This window comes from Nelusetta ayraudi, unplaced genomic scaffold (assembly GCF_046127955.1).
Source record: "Nelusetta ayraudi isolate G7.1 ecotype Tasmania unplaced genomic scaffold, CSIRO-AGI_Nayr_v1 ptg000013l, whole genome shotgun sequence".
NCBI classification, from domain to species: domain Eukaryota; kingdom Metazoa; phylum Chordata; class Actinopteri; order Tetraodontiformes; family Monacanthidae; genus Nelusetta; species Nelusetta ayraudi.
In genome coordinates, this window is record NW_027466063.1 from 262458 (window position 1) to 280314 (window position 17857).

A 17857-nucleotide genomic window follows, 5' to 3' on the forward strand; every position below is an offset into this window, starting at 1 on the left:
AAGGAGCCCGTCTTCAACTTAGCTGTCTTTTCTGTCCAATGTCCCCCCGATCGGGTTGAGCCACGTGTGTGTGTGTTAGCAATCTTGTTATTTCTCTTTACACGTCCAGCTTCTCGTGTTTCTTTGAAACACACACGGCGGCACCATGGTGAAACTAGCAAAGGTAAGGCCTATTTTTTTTTTCCGCGGGTGTGTTTGTTTTAGTGCTTACGCCATTGATTCGTATTAATGCACGAGGCCTTCCTGCTGAAGTTGATGCGTTCAAAAAGATGATGAAAAGAAATAATGAAATCTGACAGCGCTGCAGTGTTTACCGATAATGCGTCGTTGTTGACGTCGCGGCATTATTATAATGCTCTCTGTGAAAATTGGCTCGGCCTCAAAAAAAAAAAAAAAAGCAGTAGCGGAACTGCGCCCGTGTGGTACGTTTTCCCCGTCCTCCATGTTAGTTAGCGCTGTGATGGCTTTTCTGGCCTGCTAACGTTTCCTGTACTATTCAAGATGGCATTCATGCGCGCTCTCGATTTAAGCTTTGAGTGAAACGCTGCGTAAAGGACGAGCCGGATTACTTAGCGTTACAGGCCCGTTCCATTTTGCGATTTAAAATGGATTTCGGTCGTAATTACTTTTCTTGTATGCAGGTTATAGCGAACGTATGCACATGGGTGCTAATGTGCAAGATGGATGTTAGCATTAGCGCTGTATGAAGCAGACTGCAGGGAAAAATTAGTTCCCTCGAAGTGCGACTTATTAATAGCCCCGTTTTTACGCTCTTGGCCTTATTTTCGGGGCTTTTGCTGCTTCACTACTTTGCGCACTTGCCACATTGGCAAAGCATGTGCTTAAAATGCTCGCATGCTAACGTGTAGTTAGCCGACGTGCTAGAGGCACGTCTTCACGAGCTCCACGTGGGTTGTGCGTCTGCTCAGTGTGACGCACGAGGTATAGGGTCAGTAAATTGTGGAAGGCATGCTTCGCGCCATATATTACACCTATGTTCACCATTATAGTGAATAGTTGGTCACTATAATTACCATACGGCAGAAAGATTATACATCTTTTCAAGTTATTTTACAAGTACTTTACTTCATTAAACTAGGTGTGTGTTAGAACAAATTCGGCAAATAACTCATTTTTATTTCCTAATTTTTTAATGTGCTGGAAACTTTATTCTTGGGGTGTTTTTTTTCTTTGTTTTTTCTTAATAATCTCACCATTTACAGGCAACAAATAAGCAAGCGGTTACGAAGAAAAAAGCCCCTCCTCCACCTAAACAAGTTGAAGAGGAATCCAGTGAAGAGGAAAGCAGTGATGTGGAAGAGGAGGTATGGCATTTTTGAGTTTGTCTCATTCAACGTCTTATCGAACTTTTGTTTTAACACCTTGACAGTTGCAAGACTTAATGAATATCAATCATTGAGCGATCTTGACAGTTGCTTTTCGTTGTTTGATTTTGAAACAGACTCCTCCACCAAAAGCTGTGAAGAAAGCCACACCAGCCAAGGCGGCTAAAGCGGCATCAGCTGTTAAAAATGGAGCTGCCAAAAAGGCAGAAAGCGAAGATGACGGTGATGACGACTCTGGTGAGTTCTGATAGCCAAATATATGCAAACATTTTCTTATACGCGATCTGAATGTTTATTAAACAATAATACAGCCTGTGTTGTGGAATTTGTTCAATGTGATTTAACCCTTTTTAATAAAAAAAAAAATGTGTTCAAAAAGTTCTCCTTTTGGCCTGTCAAACGACACTATCACCCCCCACACCCCCCGTTTTAAATGACCTGTGATTATCCCCCTAACCTAAGTTCTGTGATTTGGGTGTCTTTCTACTCTATCTCTATTTATTCATTGTCCTGGATTTATTGTATTGCATTTTTTATTAAATTAACTGGAAACATTCTGAATAAATATAATCCAATTATTTTTCTTTAGTACAATGTAAATTGTGGGCATTATAGCTCCACGACTTGTGAGTTTAGAAAAGCTTGGCTATGCACACCGTGGTTGGATAATGTTTGCGTGTGATGCCATACGGAAATTTCCGTTATGTAATCATACATACTATATATTCCTATAGTAAAATGTGTTTTAAGATTGGAAATTGTTGAACCCACAGAGGAGGAGTCTGAAGAGGAGGCCCCCCCTCCCAAAAAGACCCCAGCAAAAGCAAAACCCGCTAAAGCAAAGGCAGCCCCCGCCAAGGCAGAGGAATCTGACGATGATGACGAAGATGATGGTAAACCTTGAACTGTTTGCTGCCATCGAGAAAACGTTTAAAATGTAGTTTTTATTTGGCCACAAGTCACACACCACTAAGTGATGAGATTTATTTGAGCCTAATGAAGTTCAGCACCCTCCATTTCTTGGCATGCATGTAGTTTGTGTGGTACTCATGCGTGTAATGTACGGAGGAAAATCAAATGCAGCGCTATGTCTTCGGTGCCGGCGAGTTTTGCCATCTGCCGGTTCTATCCTCAATCGCTGTGACATTGAGTTTTGTCGGGAGTTTATATTCTGGCAATAATGAGGTTTCAGTTTCAACATCATGTGCTTGATTGTCATTTCTGTCATATTTCAGATGAGTCAGAAGAAGAGGCCCCACCACCCAAGAAAGCAGCCAAGCCTGCCGCTAAGCCGGCAGCCAAGCCCGCTGCCAAGGCTCCTGCTAAGGCCGCTGCAAAAGCAAAGCCTGCAGCCGAGTCCTCTGAAGAAGACGAGGATGAAGATGAATCCGAGGAAGAGGCACCTCCTCCCAAGAAGGCAGCTGCAGCTAAGCAAGCTCCGAAAGCTAAGGCTGCCAAAGAGGAGTCGGAAGACGAGGAGGATGACGATGACGAAGATGGTAGGCTCTAAATTTGGTCCGTTTTTATGCATTGGTTTACGTGCTACATTTAAAAATGAGCATACATGATGATCACAAGGGACTTAATACTGATGTTGTGTGATGTCACCTTTTAAAAAGATCTGATGCTAGCGCCCTTGTTCTGTTTGAGGTTTTATAGCCTGTCCAAGAAAAACGTCTAAAAAAATAGGTTTGCATTTCCATAGACTCTGAAGAGGAGATGGACACCACTCCTGCTCCTGCAGCCGCCAAAGCAAAGAAAGCAGGCATGGTGAAAGCCAAGGAAGAGTCAGAGGAGGAGGACGAGGATGATGACGACGATGATGAAGAAGACGACGATGAGGAGGATGAGGAAGAGGGTGGGTTTGCTTTTCCCCACTTGAACAGCTTTTCTTATTCCAACGTAAAACTTTCAATTTTAAGATGAATCTTCTGTCTCCAGAAAGCCCAGCCCCTGCGAAGAGGAAGGCGGCCGGAAATAAAGAAACGCCACCTGCCAAGAAGGCAAAATCTGATGGTGAAGGTAAGAAAGCATTTAAGCTCCGCTTGTTATGACAAACAACATTCAACGTTGATTTGCATGTGCTTGTATGGGTTTTTTTTTTTATTCTACTTAAATCTGATATAGCTGTTAAATATGCACATGATCAAACGATAAAACAAATGTAATTTTTAATTCAAATTCAAATTGTCTTTTTTCTATTTGTCAGGGTTCTGCCTGTTTGCTGGAAACCTGAACTCCAACAAGGACTTTGACGAACTCAAAGAAGCCCTGAAGAAGTTCTTCACAAAGAACGACGTTGAGGTGTCAGAAGTTCGGTTAGGAGGATCCAAGTAAGTGAATATACGCAGCATAAGGAAGGAAGGAACTGCTGTTTGTTTTACGCCATTGATTCATAATAATGGGTGCAGTTGATGTGTTCAAAAAGAAAATAAGAAAACTGTAGTTTGTGGTTTTCATTTGGCTGTAAGTCACACGCCACTAAGTGATGAGATTTATTTGAGCCTAATGAAGTTCAGCACCCTCCATTTCTTGGCATGCATGTAGTTTGTGTGGTACTCATGCGTGTAATGTACGGAGGAAAATCAAATGCAGCGCTATGTCTTCGGTGCCGGCGAGTTTTGCCATCTGCCGGTTCTATCCTCAATCGCTGTGACATTGAGTTTTGTCGGGAGTTTATATTCTGGCAATAATGACGTTTCAGTTTCAACATCATGTGCTTGATTGTCACTTGGGTCAATTTGCATGATGACGGGTCAGAAGCAGAGAAAAACGCATAGAGGTGGAGGAGCTGCTTTCCCCCTCTTGAAATGGTAACTCAATGTTCTCGCATGACTCGTCTCAACAGGAAGTTTGGCTACGTCGAATTTGCATCAGAGGAGGACAGGACAAAGGCGTTGGAGCTGAACGGCAAGAAGGTTTTGGGTCAAGAGCTGAAGCTCGACATGCCCCGATCCAAGGAGAGCAGCCAGGAGGGCAAGAAAGGTGCTGCCACACTACCACTCTGGACTCTAGTAGTAGTTCCCTATTCACATATAGAAGGCTGAGAAAAGATGTTTCCACTCTTGCTTTTCTAATAGTGTTCACTTTTGTCCCACAGAGAGAGATGCAAAGACATTGTTCGTCAAAAACCTTCCATTCTCCGCCACGGTGGACGACCTGAAGGAGGTTTTTGAGGATGCTGTCGATGTCCGGGTGCCTGCAGGCCAGAATGGATCAAACCGAGGGTAAGAGGGTTTTTTTTTTTATTATTTTGTAGACCTTATTATCAAAGATGGCAGATCCAAGACAGATTTGTGTCATGGCACGTTTACTTATTTCTTTAAAATTCTGTTGCCAGCATTGCCTACATTGAGTTCAAATCAGAGGCTGATGCCGAGAAGATGCTGGAGGAGGCCCAGGGAATTGACGTGCAGGGACGGTCCATCATGGTCGACTTTGTCGGAGAGAAAAGCCAGAAAGGGGGCAAGCCTGCAGGTAAATTCTACACCGCTGTAAACTCTGTGGCCGTAAAAATCCACCGACGACTGACTATGAAGTCCAGCCGATGCACTTTTCTAATCCAGTCTGCCGCTTTGTCTCCACAGCGTTCGGGCAGGCCAATAAAACCCTCGTCGTAAACAATCTGGCCTTCAGTGCCACAGAGGAGGTCCTGCAGTCCACGTTTGAAAAAGCCGTTTCCATCAGGATTCCACAGAGGGACGGCAGACCTAAAGGGTGAGTGTCTGTGCTGCACAAGTCTCCGTCAGAAAATGTCCCCTTCTCATGAGCTCCTCTTAATCCCAACCGTGATTATGTACGGATTCGCACGAGAAGCAGAGCCACCGCACTCCGGCGACTGAAGCTCACCCTGCGTGCGCGGGTGCTGCGCCAGCGTCGGCTGTGCAACACGTACAAGCGGTCGACGGGAATCGTCCGAACACGTCTCCCCTGACAACGCATCTTTCCGTGTCTTCAGTTTTGCTTTCGTGGAGTTCGAAAGCACAGACGACGCGAAGGACGCGCTGGAGAACCTCAACAACTCAGACATCGAAGGCCGCTCAATCCGGCTGGAGTACAGCCAGCAGAGCGGTCGGGGCAATGACGGCGGCAGAGGAAACTCAGGTAAGAAGGTCAAACTTTTGAAGTATCTGGTGGGACCAGATGTGATGACTGCATGATCTTCCTGACATTCCTTGAAGAATTTAAGATAGTCAAGTCCTGATCTGGTCATTGTAAACGTTTGGCCTCTCTGCTTGTAATCCTCGTGGTGGATAGAGTTTCACCATGTATTGTGCTCCCTCTCTCTCCCTCTCTCTACACCAGGGCCAACCAAAACGCTCTTCGTCAAAGGTCTGTCTGAGGACACAACAGACCAGACCCTCAGGGAGGCGTTTGACAACTCCGTAGGAGCCAGGATCGTCACAGACAGGGACACTGGCTCATCCAAGGGGTGAGTGGGTCCAGTCGCTGGTGCCGCCCTCCGCAGCCTTTCGTGCTTCTTGTGAACGCCGCTCTGTCCACCCTCCAGTGACAGCGAGCGGAGTCACCTAAGAAGCAGAGCATCCTCGCAGTTAAACAGGCTGCTGCCTCGGTGGAAGCTGCCCATGTCTGATGCGAAACAAAGGAGCATTAAAATTGGAACATCGTCGGTTTATCAGTGCTGTGTCTTGGTTTCATAGCTAATGCACTGTAGTGGTACTAGTAGTAGTACTAGTAGTAGTCGTAGTAGTAGTAGTAGTAAGGAGACCAAAACAAAATGCAAACCTCATCTGACTGTGACTACTGAACACTTGTGTTCCAATATTATTTTTGTAACAAATGAAAACATTTTCTCCCACCCACCCACGGTTTTCAAACTAAACTTGTCCCTCTAACCATGCAGCTTCGGCTTTGTGGACTTTGACAACGAGGACGACTGCAAAGCTGCCAAGGAGGCCATGGACGACGGGGAGGTTGACGGCAGCAAGGTCACCCTGGACTACGCCAAGCCCAAGGGCGAGGGCGGCGGCTTCCGCGGAGGCCGCGGCGGTGGATTTGGCGGCGGATTCGGCGGTGGATTCGGCGGCCGTGGGGGCGGCGGCAGGGGAGGACGCGGCGGCTTCGGCCGTGGCGGCGGCGGCTTCGGCGGCAGAGGGAGAGGAGGCCCTCGAGGCGGCGGTCGCGGTGGACGCGGCGGCTTTGGAGGTACAGGATTTTGTTCGGTTGTTTGTGTTTGTTTGTTTGTTTTTTTTAACTACTCAAATCGTTGTTTAAACCAGATGAATTCAATGAGTGGTTGTTTCTCGTCATTTAGGTGGACGAGGTGGTGGAGGATTCGGAGCCAAACCGCAGGGGAAGAAAATCAAATTCGACGACTAAACCTTCAGCCCGTTTTACTTTTTGAATGGACTCTCGTTTCATCTGTTTTTTCAGAGCTTTTGGACATTCCAGAAAGCATCACTGATATATATTTAACTGTTCATGGGCATTTTAGCCCTTTGTTTAGACCCATCAGACCTTCCCCCACTCTTGTGCCACGCAGGTACTTTTGACCTTTTAAAGTGCTTTGTGTTAGAACTGAATGTCCCGAATGCAAGCCCACACCTCTTACCCTACATCTGTTTGTTTTTGTTTTGTTTTTTTCCACAGGAGTGTCATGAGTAGGGTCTGTAAAGTGAATTAAATGTTAGGGGAGGGGGGGAGGGGCTAAAAGCTTGGTTTTTGCGTCTTTTTTTTTTTTCCCGTCGGATACATTGTGTAAATTTAAACTGTTTGTATGATTTCATTTTACCTTTTTGTAAAAAGAAATTACACCTGTATCATGTGTTTTTATTTTTTTGTCATTAATTTTGCTTTAGGAGCCAAGTTTTACTGTAATGTGCAAAACATTTTGATAGAAGATGTGGGTCAGTGTTCCGCAGTTGTGAAGAGATCTGGCAGTGTTCCGCGAGTTTGGTTTAAGGGGCAAAGTGTGTGTCACAGAGGATGAAATGCCTCTTGTGAATGTAACATAAAATATTTGTAGTGCTTTGACTAATTTCTTTCCCATATGAAAATCACAAGATTTTCAAATAAATGAAAAACTGTAGGTGGTGATTTTTAAATGCGTACTTGTTAAATTGTGTGTCTCAATCATTGAAGTATGAGCAGGCAGAGGGAGAAAGTCAGAAAATTGGTAGAGGGAAAGCGAAAAGTAATTTTGACAAAGGGAGCAGCGCGTCTTCGAACCCAACGAAAAAAGTTGCTGATGTGTCTTTTGTCCGCCAGGTGGCAGGGTTGAGCAGTGGAAAAGACGGGCGCGTCTTTGTATTTCTTTGAAGGTGGTGCTTTATGGCCAGATAGACTTTTTTTTTTTTTTTTTTGCCATCATTAGGCAAAATCATAGAAAGACTTAACAACTAAGCAAAGTGCTTTTGGAAATAGTCAGAGCTCTACTCAGTGGGGTAAATTCAAGAAATTAGCCAGTGTTGGTTGGTTTCAGCTGGAGGGCAGTACTCGGTATTTTGCAGGAGGCTGTAAACAAAGAAAGGATGGGTCACAGAAATAAACGGTGGTAAATATGCCACATTTACTCAGAAGTTTAATTTGTATCCAGTGTGTGTGGTAGGTTTTCCACTATTTTAGCAGTTATTAGTCTGAAAATCACTACAGTATAGGACCTATGAAGTAGCTTTATTGTTTGAATATGGCGAGAGGTCAATGACCTGAAAACACTTCGTTGCCATCATTTCTTTTTATATTCACCTTTTAATTTGAAACCTGAAGGGTCAGTCTTTTTCCACCTCTTATTTGCCACTGACTTGCAATTAGTTGGCACCTGTATATCGCTTTGCGAAACCCATTTGTTGACGAGCTCGTAAACCTTTGGGTGAATGCAGAGAGCCGGGAAGTGACTTTTATGGCACTGTGGTAGCATCCTGGCCCACAAAAGAGAACTTCTCGTCGTTTGTAAAGGTGTTAAAATGCAGTAATTGGCTTCTTTCTTTCTTTTATGACAGACCTCTGGAACTATCCAAGTAAAGCCACTCGCAGATTAAAGGTCACGCGCTTACGCCTGATGAGTAGATGTGAAGTGGGGAGGGGACTTGATCAGCCGGTGAACCTGAGCTGCTGAGCAGGTTTCAGTCAGTCGCACTACCAGACAGGAGGCGGCAGTCTGCTGTCAGCTCGTTGCCCCAGGAGCTGAACAGGGACCTTTGTCTCTCAAGGTGCCTGGGCTGGAGGGGGTGATGAGAACAAAACTGGTCACCTTTATCCAGGGATTCAGTGCCACTTCCTCATCCTACACAGGTCACGGCGCTGTGTTGGCCATTTAGAGTGACCTGTGAACTACAGTAGTTTCTATGGTTTTACGTCTCCAAATTTGTCATGGAGTTCCTCAGAAGTCTCCCTTTATAGCAGCCGCAGCGGTGGAAAAGTGGACATACAGTACTTTGTAGAGTGCCATTGTCTTGAGGAATTGCCTCATTTTTCATGGCGACCCACAGCTTTCGTAACACGAGAGGGAAGTGGGATGTCGAGGCTTTTGGAAGGAAAGAAAAAAATACAGGGCTACCGGGAACGCTTGCTTACGCCTGGCAGGATTCGTCAAGTGAGCGTCGGCAGATAAACAGCACTTTTCCCTTACGGCCCGCATATCAATGGAGTTTGACCCTCGTTCCGAAAAGGCAAATTGTGTCTCACCTCCCTGTCGCCTCGCATGCCGCCACTTTGAAGTTTAAACCTCTGGCAAATAGACGTCAGTGATAGCTTATCTTGCAAAAGAGGCACAAAAAAGGGTAAAAATGAGTTCGATTCCTGCGCCTAAAGGACTTTAAGTTGAGATCAGTCTCGACCAGACCTCTGTAGGACCAAAACCAAATTACCGTGGTAACAAGTTCATCAAAAGGTAACCCCATCTGAAATGGCCCCATTGTGCTGTTCTAGTAATTGCAAAAGGACACAGGGCACTGTGGACCTCACGTTTCTTTGCCAATAGAGACATTAATGTTTACTGCGTGTCACTCGTGCTTTGTGTCTTTCAACACTCCTCTTTGTCGTAAACACAAACGTCTGACAGCTACGGCCCCGTGTTGACTGTACCCTACACAGAACACAATGCACAGAAGATACAGTTTCTCTATGGATTTCTTTTTTCTTTTTTTGCCTTTGTCCTAAAATGGGGAAGGTGAAGAACAACAGGGAGGGTTTTCTTTGCTTTTGTCAGGCCCGTTTTGTCTTTCTGGGCCAACTTCAAGCGCCAAACAAATGTCTTTAGTGTTAACTGGCAGACTCACTCAAAGAGGTCAGCCGGCTGAAACGATGCACGCCATCTGATGGAGGGTTGGGGGGCACTGAACATAAACAATTTGACACATCACGTATGTGAATATCAATTCCAAGGTGTTTTATAAGAACATTTTGAAAAATACGTGCTTCCATTTTGTTAACGAGACCCAGGTGTTAATATTTGCCAACACTGTTGCTTGGGACTTGAGGCAAATTAACGCTGCAATATAGGTGTTGAACACTAATAAGGACTAAAACAAACACAGCCAGTCCGTGACAGGTTTTCACATGAATGTTTTGGTGTTTATTTATAAACAGCACTTTGTTTCGGAATTACTTATTTCATTTTCCAACAAATATTCACACAATCTCGACCTAGCCCACTATGCCCCCAACATTTATCTTTAGAATCATTTTCAATTCCATCGAGGTCCTGATCAGAAAAGCCTTAAGTTAAATATACAAACCCTACATTTGCCCCCTGTGCATCAGGGAACGATTAAATAAACATGTCGGATGCTCGTACCAGCAAAAAAAAAAAACCTTAACTCACAGTGTCATCGTAAAGAACTCTGCCAAACTCAACGTCAAGTATAACGGCGTGTTCAAAACCCATGAACAGCGTTCAAAAATCAGTTCAGACATTCCACTTAGAAACTTACAGTAGTACAAGAGTAGTTGACGTCCAGATCAAGTCAATCACACACAACAAAAACAAGTGCAAGGATTTCTAAAGTAAACGAAAAAAGTGTGTGTGTGTGTGTGTGTGTGTGTGTGTGTGTGTGCGAGCTGAATGGGAAGATCAAAGGAACAGTGGCGAGTGAGTTGTTAATTTTGTTTTACCAAATTATTGAGGTAGAGAGATTTTTTCTTGTACTTGAAGACATCGGAATCCATTGCAGCCAGCTCTAACGGTCTGAGTTAAGGTGAGGAGTAAACTTAGTAGAAATGCCAAACTGTGGTTGTAAAACTTGACAGCCACAGAAAAAAAAGAAAAATAGCACAGTTGTGTTTACATCCAGTACATTTACATGACAGCAGAAAGATTCAAATGATTGTACTAACTAGTCCACCGATAGAAATGACTTTTGAGATACGAGAGAAAAAAAAAAAAATGGTCAGCGATTGAAATCATACAAAAAATCTAACTTCTCAAAGTCTGCTAAGGCTGGGCACACACTGGAGGGTTACGGAAGTCTCGTGGCTTGATTCCGCAACCCGAAAGCCAACAGATATTGTGCCATTACTGTCCTGTCTGACCATCAAGCATTCGTTTGAAAGCTGCAAGGCCGGCAAGATCCATCAAAGACAAGACGGATGTTTTGTGCTCCTCTGCTTGCCATGTGTTTGCGGACCCGTCTGGTGGTTCGTTTAGCATGTGCGCATTTAATATTTCCCGCTAGCTGACCGACGACTGTTTAGTCTGGAACTCAACTGGTTGCCTGCAGAAAAAGTTGAGACTAACGAGCCAAGGAGCCATTCTACCATTTCTGTGAAATGTGATCTTGGAATACTGGACGACGAAAGTACAAGTGAATGGCCTCGGTCGCAGTAAATGTAACTTCCTGCCACCTGTGGCTTCTTGGGTGTCGGCCACGTAATGCTTTTCAGGCTGCGCATTGGCAAAAATCCTTCACAATACCAATTTTAATACATAACCCTATACAAACATTCTGGAACCCGTTCCACAGTGCCACTTTGCACACTGGAGAGTTTGGTGGGCGTAGATTCTCATGCACCATGCAGGTGACCACCGAGGCGCAGCTCAGCGAGCCGGCGCTGTCCATACCCGGTGCTACCCTGCCGAGCTATAGGAGCTCCACCTTCTGTGAGCACACAATGTCACTGTTGACCAGATTCCACATGTGCAACAGGTCCGGCGGCAGCAGCTTGTGCACGACAATCATGCTCTTATAAAAACAGGGTTCTCTGTTCAACTTGCTCGCCTTGTTTTTCACCAAGCCAAACGTCTTAAAGGCCATGTGTTTTATAGGAGTGACCTCCAGCACCTCCAGGCACATGCCCAAGAAGACATCATCGATGGGATAGAGCTCCATGGTGTCTGCCACCCAGTAGAGTCTTCTCGCCAGCGCCCCTTCCATGATGAACCCCCCACCGCCAGCATATGGAGGGTAGTACGTCTTATTGTACAGAGCCTCGGGGATGTAGTATTTGTTCTCTTTCCTACGAATCGGCTTCGCCTTGAATATGACATCGCCAACAAACAAGTCCTTCCCGTGGTCAGAGATATCGAAGAACTCTAAGATGTTACTGACGCTGACAAAGACGTCATCGTCCCCCTTGAAGATGTAGCGCACGCTGGGGCAGTAAGTGTGGAACCACTTGAGAAAGTGGGTCTCTTTAAGGGTCAGGTTGAAGAAGCTGTCTAGGAAGTCCCACTGGAGGATGTCCCCGTAGATCTGGTCCTCGAACTCCACCAGCTTCTGATGGTTTCGCCTCTCCTCCTCATTGGATGGTTTACCGAGGAGGAAAAGTGTCTTAATCCTCTTGCCATCGAGCACCTGCTCCTTTCCCCAGGTCCTTCTGATGGCCTCCCTGCGGTCATGCTGAGTTGCAACCGACTTTATGACCATGAGCATAAATATGTCTCCTTTGCACTTCTCCGGGTGATTCATGACAATTGGGAAGTAACGGCAGTGTTGATAGAGTAGAAACTGTTTAAAGTTCGGCCCCAGGCTGTTGAACCACTCCTGACTGGACAGGTTTTGATTGGCTGTACAGTTGGAAGTGGTCACATCCCAGACGCGGGTTTTGTCATCCTCCGTGGTCCGGGACTGCGTTGTGGGCTCAGCCTTAGGTTTGGCCTGGAATCGGTGACTCTTCCAGAAGCGTTTGAAGCCCAGTAGCGAGGCGGTTGTCTCCTCCACACCGGCTGCAGGTTCCACTCTCTCAGGTGCATCCATGCGAGTCTGCCTCTCCAGTTGGTAGGAGGCCAATATATTGTTGCCCCCCCTCTGGAAAACAGTCAACGCGACTGCAGCCAGGAAGAACATGGCAGTCACCCTCTTGTACATTCTCCAGCGGTCCCTGTTGTTCATCCTGGGTGAAGAGAAAAATCAAAGGCGCAATTCAGGCATGGGGAAAATAAAACACGTCACTCAATATCCATACTGATGTTGTTAGTGACAGACATTATTTTCTCCTCTTGCCCCATTCTGTACTTTGGTGAATAAAGACCTCAGAATCAGTCCGCGTTTCAAAATTAAAGACCGATATTCATCAGTAAAACAATATCAGCAATAATTGCATTAGGTTTTAAATGAACATTTATATTAAAAGGAGAAGAAAGGTAAATTCAAATGGGACAATACAAGAGAAAAAAAATAATTCAGAAGGCAAACGACTGCAGCTTGATGTCAATGAAAGACTGAGGGTTAACGCATTGATGCCGGTGTCAGATATTTAACAGATTGCAATTTGAAAAAAGTTTTAGTTTTGGCTTTTGATTTACAATGACAACGTGGTAACCAAGTTAAGGTATGGCTTGATCACACTCATTTTTGCAATTTTCCCCATTATTGTTCTCTCTCTCTCTCTCTCTCTCTCTCTCTCTCTCTCTCTCTCTCATGCAACTGAGGCGGTTGCAACTTCCCCTTCAACATCAACTAAGTCTTCACGCAAGGCCTGTCTGTCAATCATCGTGTATCTCTTTTTTAGAGAGAGAGAGGGGGGGGGGTAATCGCTTCTCATTTCCACCCGGTCAGAAAAGCACGTGGAATTGTTGGAAATCGAAAGAAGCCCCTCGGGAGGGTGTGATGCCAGGGCTCGCCCGGGCCGGGCCACCGGGGCCACTCCCAGCACGGCCCGGCGTCACCTCCCAGGAGTGGCTACCTGGAGGCTGCCGGAGCCGACACGCCGTTAAAAAAAAAAAAAAAGAAGAAGAAGAAGAAGAATCGGGACTGAATGCAAGATGTAAGTTCGAGCCACTGAAAAAAAACAAAACAAAAAAAACAACACGCGCCAAGTTGGCGGAAAACAGTGCTGCACGGAAAAGAAAAATCACATCCGTTCGCAATTGTAATTCTTCTCCCAACCACAATCTAACGTTATCCATCCAGCAAATAACACAAGGTGACACTTACATGAGATCCTCTTTGGACGGCGTGCGGCGGTTGCTCTAAGACGATTTAAAAAACAAACAAACAAAAAAACAAACAAACTAAGAAAAATCAGAAGATGATCTCAAAATTTACATGGAGTCCAGAGAAAGTCCTTTGACGCAAAAACATAAAATAAAATAAATAATGATGATAATGGCCGGGGGGGGGAAACGCCGGTTGATCCTCTCGGTCTCCCTTTCCTGACAGTTGGACGTAGCGGTCCGCTCGCTGCTGCGCGCTGCTGAAGAGTGCACTCCTCCTCGCACCGACGCACAGCTTTGAGGATGGGCAAGCATTTACGCAGGAGACTTACGCAACAGACTTGGGCGGTCGGTCAACAGGCGACAGAGGATGCGTGCACAGCGCCAAGATCACGATCCCTTTGGGACCCGATTGTTTGATTCCGTGTCTCCCTTTTTCTGACTCACTCAGGTGATTTAGGATCATTTACTTTACTACTCATTTTCTTCCCCCCACTGTCACCAAGCTAATGTGTCTGTATAATCTTTAGTTTTGTTTTTGCAGTGGATTTCATGTTTTTTATTTTTATTTATTTATTTATTTATTTATTTTTAACCTAGAACGATAAACAATAAAATACACATAATAGGGCTTAAAAGCAGCAGTGTAACTACTTTATATAGAGAGCATTTGAAATAGTTGACGGATTTCAGTTGGTTTGACAAAAAAAAAAAAAAAAAAAAAAAAAACTGCAAGCAGCGGTGAAACTTTAAAATGTCGACAATTATACCAAGCTGCAAGGAGTCTCGGGTTAAAAAGAACAGGAGGCAACCCCGGTACCATGGCTCCACCCATTATTGATGAAGATGTAAATCATGGAGCAGCCCGGAACTTGAAAAGTGAAACTTAACTGTCACAGTTACAGTAGACCCTGATACTAACCATAGACCACTGACTCCTGATAGGGAACTGACCTGTGGATGGATGGGCGGGATCTTGGTCCCAGGGCCCCACCCACGCACTCAATGCTGAGAACCTGCCTCATTTTTTTATTTATTTATTTTTTACACCTTTTTTGAGGAGCGGTGCGGCCTTTCAATTGCCACAAACTCAACCATCTCGTTCAAGTTTAAAACAAAGCAATTATTGCCATTACAAAACTCTCTACATTTGCATCCCTTTCCCAAACCTGTTGGGATATTTACACACTCCTGATTGGTAAGTACGAGATCCAACAGTGTGATGGATCTCTGACTTGGTAATTACCTCCGCGTTTGCTTCTCGTTTTTGCAAATGAAATCCAACAGATTTCATTTGCAAGGATCAGCTGTTTGGCTTTCATTTCATTGCATTTTCTCAAAAACAAAACAAGGCCTGCAGATGGCCTGCGTGGCCGACCGCAGCTGTAACTGACACAACCCCTCTTAACCCTCGCTGCAGCGCACTGCCCTCCCGCCCTTTAACGGGCAGGGGAAAGAACAACAGAATGTCTCTCCGCGCTTCAAAACAACATTTTTTTTTTCCAATTTGCACACAGCTGTGGTCCAGAATATCCCCTTCACTTCTTTTCCTCTCCATTTCCTGGATCCAGCCATTCATCCTTCTGAGTGCCATGTGCATCCTGTTGCCTGCTGCCGATGTTTTTGCCCCGTTTTGACCCCCCCCCCCCCGCCCCACCACCACCACCACCACCACCACCACCGCCGCCGCCTCCCCACACCTTTCTCTTCGTGCAAGAGCTGAACACTGGAAATCAAACTCGCCCTCGTCTCCCCCCCCCCCAACCCCCCCACCCGACTAGAAAATAGCGTTCGTGTCTGGATGCCTGAGTCAATGAGGAAACCCAGATCCAGTGAGCGCAGCCAAACGTTGAAACAAACACTATGGCTGATCATTGTGCAAATCACTTCGAGACGCCTTTGGTTGCGATTTAACACTTTACAAATAAAAATTAATTGATTGATTAATTGATTGATCTTCTACTACGGATTAAAAAAAAAAAACAACAACAAAAAAACTACTGCCACTGCTTTTGTTCGGGAGGGGCTGTCACGTCGCAGTAAATGTCATGAGTTGCATTTCATCTTGGTCCAGTGCGAAGTTTGCGCGTTCCTCCAACGTCCATGAGGGTCCTCTCCGAATATTCCTGCTTCCTCCCAAAGACATGCACACAAGGTTAACTGGCAACCCAAAATAGGCGTGAGTGAGTGTGAATGCTTGATTGGCCACGCAGTGAACTGGCAACTTGTGCGGGCTGAGCGGTGTCTTTGCCCTAGAGACAGCTGGGAGGGAGGAGTGGATGGATGGATGGATGGATGGATGGATGGATGGATGGATGGACGGATGGATGGACCTCGTTGATGCATTGTGTTCAATTTTGCCTTCATATTGCTGCCCTGTGTTCCACAGTTATGCATCCGTGCTCAAGGTCTGGCTGCATGTCAGTTGGTCATAAGTTGATTCAACTTCCTAAATTGTTAAATAGAGAGAGGGAGAGAGAGACAGAGAGAGAGAGAGAGAGAGAGAGGAAGTGTGGAACTGTGAGACAATGCAAGGAAGCGTGGTGGTTGACAGTGTTTGACACCTAAACACACACACACACAAACATTTCTTATTACTTATCCATTCAATTTAGAAGACAAGTTGCACACTGTTTAGAAAAGGTCCTTCAATAAGCAAAGTCCACTTTTCCCATCAAAGATGACCGTGAATGGAACGCTGTTCTTTCAAGTCTTATTCCAGAAAAAAAAAGAAGAAAAAAGTGAACTATCACCACTGTCAAATGTTTTCCACCTCATTTTTAACATTTAACGCTTGCTTAATGTGCGTATGAGGAAGTCAGCTTTGTCTGGTTCAAACGCCCTCTTTTTTTCTTTTCTTTTTTTTCTTAAGGGGACGCGTTAGGGAGGAGGCTGTGTGACAAGTGGCAGCTTCTTTTTCCACAGCAACAAAAATAAACTAAAACCTTAGCTAGCTTGCGCTTTAGTCCGGGGCCCTGGCTGCTCTCCCTCACTCAAATAGAATCCAAGGTACAGCGGATGATGAAACACCGGCTTCAGGGAATGCTTTGTTTCCCTGCACGTCAACCGGCCTCAAAGCGGCCGCGTGAATTCCCCTGTCAGCCGTGGGGACGCACACCTGGCCCCTCCATAAGCATCGAGGGGGGCGCAAGCAGTGCTGGCAGTCTGAAAAAGAAAAAGACAAAAAGTTAAAACAAAAACAAAACAAAAAAAAGCAAACTAATGAAAACAAAAGAAAAAGGATGAAAACTTCTCACCACTAAGTCTTCTTGCTTTACTATTTTTTTTTCCAGCGCTCGTACTTCCTGTACTGTTATAAATACGTTGCAACCTACAGTTGAGCAGTCCACAGTCAACATGTTAATCACGCCGCACGGTGTGCTTGTGGGCGCAGCGCGACGAGAAGTCCCTCCACAATAAAAGGGGGTCAGCTAAAACTCCTGATCCAGTGCCAGGTGCGGGGGGTGGGGCGTGGGGGGGTCCTTGCCGCTATGACTCGTTCTTGGTTTCCGAGCAATCCGTTACCATCGCAGTGCTTTTGACAGTCGCTCGTCGTTTCAGTTCTGTGCGCTCAATTCCTTTTGTCATCCTGGCCTAAACGGTAGGCATTCAGAAAGCCAATTGGAATGAGTAATTCTCATCAGCGGGAGTTGGTGGCCGCCGATCTTCTAGCATGCTTTCAGTAACGTCCACTGAAAGACACTGACTTTCCCTGGCTGTCGTCTTTCTCTTTCTTGCTGAACAGCCAGAGTGGAATTCACCCAGCGCGCTGTGGCTGGCTGTTTGAATTTGTGCCTCTTGCGCACACACACACACACACACACACACACACACACAAAAAAAAATGTAGACACATTCACTCTTAGGGTTAATGGATACGTTTGTTACGACATTCCTGGGAAGGTCACAAGCGTCAAGAGGCAAACGCCAAATAATCACCCGTCTTTATTCTGTTTGAGCAGTTGCCTTTTTAACTTTCCACAAAGGATGTTTTTTTTTTTTGAAGACACCTGGAAGTGCAAGCAAGAGAGCGCCTTGTTGACACCCCCGCACCCCACCTTGTAGTCCACTGCAGTTGCCAAAGTGCCTGGAGGGACACGCAGCCTCGAGTGTTTATGACAAAGGGCCAGATTCGGGGGTCACCTCTATCTGTCCATTCCAAAGAACCAGTGAGAAGGAA

General features: G+C 45.5%; 2 protein-coding genes and 2 non-coding genes across 5 annotated transcripts; 3 read left to right on the plus strand and 1 right to left on the minus strand.

Annotated features, from left to right (window-relative positions):
• Window positions 1–5: 5 nt before the first annotated feature.
• ncl (nucleolin) lies at window positions 6–7395 on the plus strand. Of its 2 annotated transcripts, none has more exons than XM_076022601.1 (16): window positions 6–163; window positions 1224–1325; window positions 1463–1583; window positions 2120–2239; window positions 2582–2850; window positions 3054–3204; window positions 3288–3368; window positions 3556–3679; window positions 4195–4331; window positions 4447–4573; window positions 4687–4823; window positions 4934–5063; window positions 5305–5450; window positions 5652–5778; window positions 6211–6512; window positions 6622–7395. In XM_076022601.1, the coding sequence occupies exons 1-16, from the start codon at window positions 146–148 to the stop codon at window positions 6684–6686; spliced, it is 2157 nt and encodes a 718-aa protein (XP_075878716.1). In that variant the 5' UTR covers window positions 6–145; the 3' UTR covers window positions 6687–7395. The 2 variants fall into 2 exon arrangements, with proteins under 2 accessions (XP_075878716.1, XP_075878717.1); XM_076022602.1 differs by having other exon boundaries at window positions 3297–3368.
• LOC142886066 (small nucleolar RNA SNORA57) lies at window positions 2357–2495 on the plus strand. The gene has a single exon (XR_012926367.1). It is a non-coding gene; the product is annotated as a small nucleolar RNA SNORA57 (small nucleolar RNA).
• Window positions 3869–4007, plus strand: LOC142886067 (small nucleolar RNA SNORA57). The gene has a single exon (XR_012926368.1). It is a non-coding gene; the product is annotated as a small nucleolar RNA SNORA57 (small nucleolar RNA).
• Window positions 7396–9896: 2501 nt separating the features above from the next.
• On the minus strand, window positions 9897–13827 carry b3gnt7 (UDP-GlcNAc:betaGal beta-1,3-N-acetylglucosaminyltransferase 7). The gene is made up of 2 exons (XM_076022604.1): window positions 13679–13827; window positions 9897–12635 (listed from the first exon to the last, which is right to left on the minus strand). Coding segments are annotated over exons 1-2 (1254 nt in total). The 5' UTR covers window positions 13681–13827; the 3' UTR covers window positions 9897–11383.
• Window positions 13828–17857: the final 4030 nt, after the last annotated feature.

What these genes read in the sequence shown, in the direction of transcription:
- ncl (XM_076022601.1), top strand. An exon ending in GAAAGGGGGCAAGCCTGCAG is followed by an intron (nt 4,824 to 4,933) that starts GTAAATTCTACA and finishes TTGTCTCCACAG; the next exon opens with CGTTCGGGCAGGCCAATAAA. An exon ending in CGGCGGCAGAGGAAACTCAG is followed by an intron (nt 5,451 to 5,651) that starts GTAAGAAGGTCA and finishes TCTCTACACCAG; the next exon opens with GGCCAACCAAAACGCTCTTC.